At 38.0% G+C, this 10,782-nt stretch overlaps 2 protein-coding genes across 2 annotated transcripts in view; one reads left to right on the top strand and one right to left on the bottom strand.

Annotated features, from left to right (window-relative positions):
- Positions 1-4,550: 4,550 nt before the first annotated feature.
- On the bottom strand, positions 4,551-10,374 carry LOC125038106 (solute carrier family 22 member 3-like). Its single transcript, XM_047631395.1, has 6 exons — positions 10,209-10,374; positions 8,278-8,350; positions 7,576-7,730; positions 7,053-7,267; positions 6,302-6,477; positions 4,551-5,788 (listed from the first exon to the last, which is right to left on the bottom strand). Exons 1-6 carry the CDS (start codon positions 10,304-10,306, stop codon positions 5,489-5,491), a joined length of 1,017 nt encoding a protein of 338 aa, XP_047487351.1. The 5' UTR covers positions 10,307-10,374; the 3' UTR covers positions 4,551-5,488.
- LOC125038105 (solute carrier family 22 member 7-like) overlaps positions 10,362-10,782 on the top strand; it is a 57,390-nt gene continuing 56,969 nt past the window's right edge. Inside the window, exon 1 of the mRNA XM_047631391.1 lies at positions 10,362-10,380. The gene's annotated coding sequence lies outside the window, so the exon portion shown is untranslated. The remainder of the gene's footprint in view (positions 10,381-10,782) is intronic.

The following is a 10,782-nucleotide window of genomic DNA, read 5'->3' as shown; positions in this document are numbered from 1 at the left end:
AACGTACTTGGGAATACAAGGCCCTATGTAATCTCTCGGAAACCCTTAATTCCAAACGCATATTTACCCTCTTAGCGTACATTCTTGAAAAAAAAAAAAAAAATGTTTTGTTTTGTTAGCCTACAGTTTGAAACAAGTGGTGCACTAAGGCCAGCCAATCAGAGAGCGATACTCTTCAAAATATTTCACTTACGTCGCAGGGATTTATAAAGTGGTTTTGTGTAATTTTGGCAATATATCAAATATGCGGTCATTCGATATGAGTAAAATTTGGTGTCAATAATGAGTCACTGAAACGACGTGATATTGATATCGGTAGGAAGAGTAATTGCAAAATACTTTTTTTACTACTATAATTTATCCTTAGAAGCTAATAAGTATACAAGGAAAGGTTTTATATCTTGATTTATTGATATATTACATGAATTAAGGCTAGTAAAAAAAGGAAAAATGTATATGCACACACACACACACACACACACACACAAACACACAAACACACACTCACACACACACACACACACACACACACACACACACACACACACACACACACACACACACACACACACACACACATACACACACACAGCCCGCTCTCTGCCTCGTCAGTTGTGCATCTCCCCAACCTCGGAGTGTGATGGTTTGTCAAAATTGAAAAAAAAAAAGAAATCGGTGATCAGTACCTAATTTCTCCTTAATACCTAATTGTGGATTTTTGTGTGTTCAATTGTCAGCTGCAGATAGTCATTTGCAATTTATGAGTTGCCTAACTAGATTCTCACTCATGCGTATCCTTTACTACCGCCGCCTGAGGATGCTCTTCCCTCAGCGCCGCTCGCTCGCTCGCTCGCATACTGTGACGTCGCCCGAAGACAGATTTCCTTCAGCGCCGCCCGCTTACGTAGTTCTGAAGGCCGAGAATATCGTAGACGGCATCCGTTAGCACTCATATAAGTAGCAAATCTCGATACTGATATCACACACTGCGCCATACAATTTCTACGTTACGTATTTTATTACATTGTGCCACTGTTTCTCCTTATGTATTTTTTATTGTGTTTAGCCACATGTATGTAAATGATGTTTGATTATGATTTGGGACCATCGTTTGGAAACCAGGGAGATATGTAACCCAGCTACGTCGATATCATATTGCCATATTCTACATATTTTACATAACCTTACATGTTTGTCACATATGCATCTTCACACATACATATACATAGACATTACTCAAGATCTTTGCTTTAATTGAATGTTCATCTCTTTTTACCGCACTAGACATTCCAATGTTGTAACATGCATGCATGTCCATTGTCTTACCTATTTATTCGTCTCTTCTTGCCACACTAGACATTCCAATGTTGTGTTGTCTATCACCTTCTACAAAAGCTATGCATTGTGGTAGTACTACCTTTCATCACCGATTGTCACATGGTAAGCACATGATCCACACCCATCTTTAGGCCACTGTAGGAGATGACAAGCAAACCCTTGCGGGGAGCCAAGGAGCAACACCTCGCTCCTCGGCGCAGCCGTACTTGCGTATATTTGTGTGTGTGTGTGTGTGTACAAGTAGATATATATATATATATATATATATATATATATATATATATATATATTTATATACATACACAAACACGCACACAAACTTCCCATATACTTTACTTCTATCAGTCGTGCAAACATATTTAGTTGCTTAATTGTTATTTATGGGTGTTTTAATGTAAGAGTTTGTTTTTGTATGTTAGAACACATTACAGTGTTCTCTTGTGGAACATTCGTGTTTTGTTGCAACCGCGATCAAACATAAATGAATATATCATAATGTTCGGGATTTCGGGGTGTTGCAAAAAGGCCTATATATAACACTGCTGATAGGTTGAAAGTGGAGATTCTATTGTTTGTTAATTATAAACTGTAAAGAAATAAGTGTCTCTGCTGTTTAGTCCTGATGGTAGATTGCACAACAGGAAGTTCACAAAATTCTTTAATCTGGAACAAGACATTTAATTAATCTCATCACCGTTGTTTTTATAATCATAACTTATACAGATCATATGCAATTGCATTTTGGTATTTACATAACTCAGATCCATCTTCTCACTGTTATTCACTTTTAAAATTCCATACCTCTCTCCCATCTCATCACTATTATGTTCTATCTCGATACCACACATTTTAGTCTCGCAATTCATAATATTATATGATTCTGTGCTGTAATATGACGGTAGGCTATATTACCTCACCGGGCGTCCTTGTCTGATGTCCTTTGAGAGGCTGGTCATCCACATTGTTGTCACAGTCCATTCTCTATAGGTGTTTCATTACAGAGTTCCCTTGCTGAATCAGGCTTCAGAACCTGATACTCAGTGCCTTATATAATCAGTGCGAACAGGAGACGGACTGCTAAGATGCTATCAACTAAGGTGAGGAACTTCGGGTCCCATGTAGAGCAGGTATAAGTGAGAATTAATAATTTATGCTCATATGACGCTACGATATGTCATGTGATGCAATTCAGGGAAATGTATAACCTCTAATTGCCAGTTTCATTTATATTGAATTTAAAGATATTGAGTATGATACGCCCTGACATGATTGCTGTAATAACAACTTTAATTTCTTGTTTCCAGAATTTTTTTCCTTGTTTTGTTTAGCTTCTTTGTGTGTATACAGTAAAGACACACACACACACACACACACACACACACACACACACACACACACACACACACACACACACGCACAGGAGAGAGAGAGAGAGAGAGAGAGAGAGAGAGAGAGAGAGAGAGAGAGAGAGAGAGAGAGAGAGAGAGAGAGAGAGAGAGAGAGAGAGAGAGAAAGAGAGAGAGATAGAGAGAGAGAGAGAGAGAGAGAGAGAGAGAGAGAGAGAGAGAGAGAGAGAGAGAGAGAGAGAGAGAGAGAGAGAGAGAGAAAAGCAAGGACCTTTATAGCAGTGTTACATCTCTAAATTCAATGGAAGTCATACACGAGCTTGGCAAGATAGGCGACTACCTTTTATATATACAGCTATTTACTTACCACTTTACAAAGAATGTTCCCCAATTTCAATTAGGTTACGCTATGTTATCATCCACTCACTTTCATTAATTATGAATAATCTACTTCATTTCTCATGAATTAGTATTACTTTATGAACAGATGTCGAACGAACATTTATAAAGACCCTCCTTCATTCCAAAGATCTTTCCTAAATTCCCAACTCGATTGGTTTCTCCCGCGTCCATTTCACTCTAACTGTATCAAGTCGACGGTAAATCCTGTGATTCACAGTCAGCAAATCAGAGACGGTGACTGGTCGTTGTCTGCGAGAGTCCTGTGGCGTTATGTATCACGATGACTGTGTCATTATCAGTGAGTGTGACACGTAGAGGAAACAGCGTCATTTGTGTTATCGGAAGGTGGGTGAAGCTACCCTTAGGTGCACATGATATGTATCCGTGGGTGCGTGTTCTAATGTTGTCTCGCGTGATATTGCAAGTGCTCTGGAGAATAGGGGGATAGGCTGCGTTACAATGGTTGTTGTGAACGGTGTGACGCGAGTAGACATGGTTTCACTTGAGGGGATAAAGTTATGTTCAGTATTTAATCTTTTACTGTATTTGATTTAGGAAGAGAGTGAAATTTGAAAAATGAATTAAATCGAATGGTTTAAGTTGTGAGATTGTTGTTGGGAAAGGATAAATGGTTTCCCTTGATAGTTTGAGTTTTTTTAATTAATATTTTATCTTTAATTAAATAGAATGAGATCTGAATAATGACTTAAGTTGAAATAAATGTTGTGAGAACTATGAGGAGTTCATATCACACGAGATTGATTAACGTTTTCAATATTTAATCTCTAGTTAAGGGAAATGAATTTAGTAAGTTTGAAACACCGGAATAATTCATTTTGCTTCCCGTGAAATATCACTTAAAAACTTAATGGAAATTGTATACCAACAATGTCAAAATAATTGAGTAAGAACAGAATATAAGCAGGTTACTCAAAAGTTAGCGTAGGGCATTAATCTTCAATCAATCTTTAATTTAAGCGTGTTATTGAATCAGATCAATTAGAAGGTCAAAGTAACTCACTTAGTCCTTTGTCTTTTTAAAATGTTCCAAGTTATTCATCCTTTCTTAGAAAAATAACATATTGTGCATAAATTAGTTTTACTGAAACATCAAGATATCTTGAATTTATAATTGTTCAAGCTTTTCTTCGATAAGATAACGCTCTTTTCAAAATAAAGTAAGTGTATTTGTATATACAATACGCAAAGATAATTAATTTTCTCTTGTTTAATAAAAAAAATCTCATTATGTTTATACAAAAATTGCGAAAAGTATATTTTTTATAGATTTCAATGATTATTCGAAATCATATATTTATGATTCATGAGAGATCAATTATTGATTTGATTTTCCTTTAAAACTACTACTAGACGCTTTAGGGTAACTTTATATATTTCGACAATCATAATGATGCCGATTCTCAATATAAAATTGATAGGGGTATAATACACATTAAAAGTCTATTTACATTTTTAATCATTTATTTCCTTCAAAGGCCACTCTCAAGTTCGAAAAAAAAAAAAAGTTATAACCTATGAACGACAGAAAAGAAGAAATACTCCGGTGTGTGTGTGTGTGTGTGTGCGCGCGCGTGTGTGTACGTCTTTACTTGAATTTTCCAAAATCAGAAAAGGATTCGGTTTTCTTTGAATGCGAGGATATATGATATATCTTGATTTATCCTGATTAAAAACAAAACAAAATGTTACGGGCAATTTTTTGTTTTTGTTTTATTTATTATTTTTATTTGTTTATTCATTATTATTATTATAATTATATATGTCTATTCTTTTTTTTTTTTTTTTTTTTTTTTGGGGGGGGGGGGGTAAACATAACATTATGTTTTAAAGGTTCTAAATGCGGAATATTTGGGTATTGACGAAATCTACCTGTGTTCTTCTCATAATATTCTTTTGAATGCTCAGAGCAAAATCTACTCATATTAACTTGCAGTTCTTTGAAATCCTTAATCAGAATGTTGTTCTTCAAAACACTTGTTTGTTAATCCTGAACGTGAAAGCTATCTCATTTCTTAACAAAACAATGTTCTATGTTCTCAACACTTCATTTTCTATTCTTCACATTTTTTTCTGAGTCTGTTCTTGGTAACGTGAGAATTCTAAACGTTTAGTCTGTATCTTTATTTAACGATATTCGAAATTCTCAACAGCTTCATCTCTTCATCCCAACACTTTCTTCCAAATCCTTCTCTTCTTCTTCAATAACATATTCTTGCGAATTCTGAAAGTCGTGTAAGCTGTTTCTCATCTTTATCACGTTCATCTCTTCCTTCCTACACTTTCTTCCGAATCATCGTGTTCTTCGATAACAGTCCCTCACGAATTCTGAACGTGAGAAACCCACCTTCCTCCTCCTTTAACAGAAACAATTCTCTGACATCTCAACGCGACATCTTCGTCATCTCATTACACGACATCCTTTTGAGTTCGTCGGGACTGGTGAGGGAAAGTTTCCGGAGCTCCTGGTACTTCTCCTCCTGTGACGAGGTGGGGACGAAGCGGTGTTGGTTCCAGTGGTGGATCCAAACCCTAAGGGGCCGGCCGCTTCCCAGGTCCTCCGCGTCCTGGAAAGACTGGGGCAAGGGCAGGCCGATGGTCTCCGGCAGGAAGGTGCCCAGAAATGCACACAGGAGCATCAGCGCCAGTAGCAGCCACCAGGGGAAGTCCTCCCCGATGCCGGACTAAGAGGAGGGGATGGAATTTTAAATGTCTGTTTCTCTCTCTCTCTATCTCTCTCTTTCTCTCTTTCCCTCTTTCTTTCCTTCTCTCCCTCTCTCTCTCTGTTTCTCTCTCTCTCTCTCTGTCTATCTCTCTCTCTCTCTCTCTCTCTCTCTCTCTCTCTCTCTCTCTCTCTCTCTCTCTCTCTCTCTCTCTCTCTTTCTCTCTCTCTCTCATACAAAATAAAATTAAAATAGTCAATAAGGTTCTTGATATTCATTTCAGAAATGATCTATATATTATATGTATATATATGAATAAATATACATACATGCATGCATACACACATACATACATATATATATACATTCATACATACATACATACATACACACACACACACACACACACACACACACACACACACACACACACACACACACACACACACACACACACACATATGTATATATATATATACATATATATATTGCTCACTCTACACACAGACCGACGATAATCCCTAGACAACTCACGTGCAGAAGGAAGGGCGTGGAAATCATGGTGGCCAGCCCGCAGACGATCAGCCAGGCCAGCCCCGTAGACCTGATGGGCGTGGGGAAGATTTCTGTGCACTGCACGTACACTACGTAGATGAGTTGAGTGCAGAAGAGTCTGATGAAAGCGACCATGGCTAACATCACCCATTTATCTGTACAGAGAAGAGAGGTAGTTTAGAATATGTATAATCAGTTGCTGAATTCGAGGATATGCTCACACACGCTCGCGTCTACACGCCAAGACGCACGCACGCACGCACACACACACACACACACACACACACACACACACACACACACACACACACACACACACCAAGTACCAAACCCACATCTACATTGCAGACTTCAAGGATGAACAAAAAGAAGAAGAAGAAGAAGAAGAAGAAGAAGAAGAAGAAGAAGAAGAAGAAGAAGATGAAGAAGAAGAAGAAGGAGGAGGAGGACAAGAAGAAGGAGAAGAAGAGGGAGAAGGAGAAGGAGAGGAAGAAGGAGAAGGAGAAGGAGAAGGAGAAGGAGAAGAAGACGAAGAAGAAGAAAAAGAAAAGGAAGAAGAAGAAAAAGAATAAAAAAGAAAAAGAAAAAGAAGAAGAAAAAGAATAAAAAAGAAAAAGAAAAAGAAAAAAAGAGAAAAAGAAAGATAAAAAGAGAAAGAGAAAGAGAAAGAAAAAGAGAAGAAGAAGAAAAGAAGATGAAAAAAAAAAATCCGCATCACATCCATCGTTACCATGTCTACAGAAAGGCGCCGCGGCTACAAGGGCAGCCGTGATCAGGAAAGTGGAGATGCAGGTGAAGCGACGGCCTAGGAAATGCGTACACGTCCACCCGAGGGCATTGCTGGGAAGTTCCGAGATCGAGACGACGAAGTGACTGAGGAAGTAGTTGCTGGAGAGCACGGTGATGCCCAGGAACACCATGCCGTAGCAGAGGTAGCTACACGCGCTGGTTGGGTGGGTAGAAGGGAATGCGGGAGAAGATGGAAAGAAATGTGGGGGTTAAAAGGAAGAAAATAATAGAAGAAATGAAATTTAGAGAGAGAAAGAGAGATTGGAAAAAAAAAAAACAGCAGGTAGATATTTTTTTTTATAGATGACACAGCGACATTTACGAATCTTCTGTTATAATCTCTTCTTTAATATATATTCATCGGAATAGTCCCCTGTAATATTTACTTCCCGTTTTTATCCCCAATTCCCCATAGAAAACGGCAACCGACTCATCACACGCCTACACGTCATCACTTAACTTACCCCATAAAGAATAATATAAGTGCTCTCAGACGCAGCTTCGGGTACCGCGTGGCTTCCCTCAGTGACACCTCCTTCTCCTGCAGGTTCCATAAGATGTATAAATCCGACTCAAGCTGCGTCCGGTATACGTCCTTTTTGCCGTTGATGCGGGCTACCTGTATTGAAGGGGTGAAGGAATAAGAGGGAGGGAGGTAGGGAGAGAGAGGAAGGAAGGAAGGAAGGAAGGAAGGAAGGAAGGAAGGAAGGAAGGGGAGGGTGAGGGAAGGAGGGGAGGATAAGGGAGGGAGGGGGGGATAAGAGGCAGGGAAGGGAAGGGAAGGGAATAGGAGGGAGGGAGGGAGGGAGGGGAGGGGAGGGGAAGGAGGGAGTAAGGGAGGGAGGGGGATTGGCAGAGGGGGGAGGAAGGGGAAGGAGAAAGGAGGGAGGGAGGGAGAAGGGAGGGGGAGAGGAAGGAAGGGGAGGGAGAGGGATGGTTGGAGGGGAGAGGGGGGGAGGGGAGAGGAGAGGGAGGGAGAGAGGGACACAGAGAGAATGAGAGGAACACAGCGAAACATTAAAACAAATATATATATAATAATACCAATAATAACAATAATCACAATAATAACAAAACAACAGAAACAACAACAAAGACAACAATAATAACCAAAGAAAGAAAAAGAAAAAAAAAAAATCGTTTACAAACTCAACACCCAAACTTACATTCAGCAGGATGGTCGCACACTCATGTATTCTTCCCTGGGACAACAGCCAACGTGGGGACTCGGGAAGATACCTGGCCACGGGAATATTTGAGAGTGAAGGTGTTGAGTGGATGGTGTTAAGAAAATTGGAAAGGAAACGTGAGGTAATGGGGTTAATTGACGGTGGAAATGGGTGTGGGAGAATGAACAAATATGATGATAATGATGATGGTGATGATGGTGATGATGATGGTAATGGTGATGGCGATGATGATGATGATGATGATGATGATGATGATGATGATGATGATGATGATGATGATGATGATGATGATGATGATGGTGACGATAGTAAAAATGTATGAATAAATAAAGAAAATAAAAAAAAACAACAACACGGATAATAGAAAATAGATTTAATAGTATAATTCAAGTAACAAAACAAATCAAGCATGAACGTAATTTGATGAATCAAACAGCGAGAGAAAATGAAGGAAGGACGTCAGAGAATAATCAAATCCCCGATAAAATGCAGGGGAGACGCAAGAAAATTAATATATCAAGAGTCAATACGGAAGAGAGTTAACAAATCCAAAACGGAAACTGTGGAGAAACGAAAGAGAAAGGATAAATTAACCAGAAAGAGAGACGTAAAAAAATAGATGAAACCACAAGTGAAAAAATGGAAAAGGGGACATAAAAAAAGATAAAGAAAGAAAGAAAGAAAAAAAACAGAAAGAGAGACGTTAGTAGAATGTACAAAACCACGGTATGAAAATGGAACAAGAACACACGTGGATAATTAAACCCACAGGGATAATTTTAGACAAGGCTTAAGAAAATTAATAACACAACAAAGTAAATAGATATTACGCAACAGAAGGATTAAAACCACAATGCCAAATATTCATATTACCCTTCGACAAATGACAGCATCACATAATTCCGAATCTGCTTAATATCTGAACGCCAATTACACATTGCATTGTGGAATTATTCGTTATCAATTGTCTATTCTCAGCGCATATTTGTCTTTCTGGTGACATGTCTGTTGAATTAGTGATTTGCTATTGCTCATTTCTGGTTGAAAGTTCGCACATACAGGTAAAGAACCCACGAAATATTAAGATTGCAATACATATCATGGCTTTATCTGATTTAATTCCAAAGAAATAAATGAATGACTAAATATGTATATACATATATATATATGTATATATATATATGTGTATATATATATATATATATATATATATATATATATCCACACACACACACACACATATATACACACATGTATATATATATATATATATATATATATATATACATATATATACATATATATGCACACACACACACACATATATACACACATGTATATATATATATATATATATATATATATATGTATATATACATATATATATATGTACTTATATATGTATATATAATATATGTATGTATATGAATATATGTATACATATATATATATATACATATACGTATCATGTATATATACACTCACACACACATATATGTATGTATATATACATATGTGTATATATATGTATATGCACACACACACACACACACACACACACACACACACACACACACACACACACACACATCTATATATATGTGTGTGTGTGCCTGTGTGTGTTTATGTATATATATACACATATGGGTGTATGTATATATATGCATATGTGTATATATGTATATGCATATGTATATAAATATATATATATATATATACATATATACAGACACACACTCGCATGTATACATATGCGTATGGATATATATGCGTGCGTATCCATGTGTGTGTGTGTGTGCGTCTTTCCATCTTTCTCTCCCACGCTATTTCGCCTTGTTAATCTTATTACCACTCTACACACACACACACACACACACACACACACACACACACCTCCCCTAACTCACCACCAGTAAGCGAAGGCGAGGGCGGAGGGAACGCAGGAAACGAGTGCCAAGTACTGCCAACTAGGGAGGAGCCACGAGACGAGGGACGTCAGGCACATGCCGAAGGTCCACGACGCGAAGGAAACGAGGGTGGCTGCTGTGCGCTTGTCCGGAGAGAGGAACTCTAAGCCTGGTGAGGAAAAGTGTTTTTGGTTTTGTGTGTTGTTAACCCAATGCCGTCGGGGAAAATGAACAAAAAATGGGGAAAATGCTGTGCCCATTTTCTATATTTTTTGTGAAATGTCTGCTCATAGATGGCTCTGCTAGTGCTTAGCCACAAAGGAGTCAATTAGTAGACCTTGTGACCATACGTGATTTGAATTGGCGGGAAAAACGTGTTTTTTACTAGTGCTATGGGATATCGATGGTGTTATTTTTATTATAAACATTATAATTATTATAATGTTTTTTAATATTAGTAACAGCAAAATAAGATAATGTAAAATATTTCGTAAATCAAAGAAAAGGGTGAACGGGCGAGACGGGCAGTACTCCTAACTGGCTCATTGGTGACTTAGTACAAGTATAGCCATCT

Source organism: Penaeus chinensis, chromosome 24 (assembly GCF_019202785.1).
Source record: "Penaeus chinensis breed Huanghai No. 1 chromosome 24, ASM1920278v2, whole genome shotgun sequence".
Lineage (NCBI taxonomy): Eukaryota > Metazoa > Arthropoda > Malacostraca > Decapoda > Penaeidae > Penaeus > Penaeus chinensis.
Note: the sequence above shows the minus strand (reverse complement) of the source record. Positions and strands in the feature narration are given on the sequence as shown.

Bases quoted from the DNA above. Each gene is read 5' to 3' on its own strand.
- LOC125038106 (XM_047631395.1), bottom strand. From the start codon at position 10,306: ATGTGCCTGACGTCCCTCGTCTCGTGGCTCCTCCCTAGTTGGCAGTAC. The intron at 7,268-7,575 runs GTAAGTTAAGTG...CCACCCAACCAG, and splicing joins CTTATATTATTCTTTATGGG to CGCGTGTAGCTACCTCTGCT. The intron at 5,789-6,301 runs GTGAGTTGTCTA...CCCTCCTCTTAG, and splicing joins CCACGCCCTTCCTTCTGCAC to TCCGGCATCGGGGAGGACTT.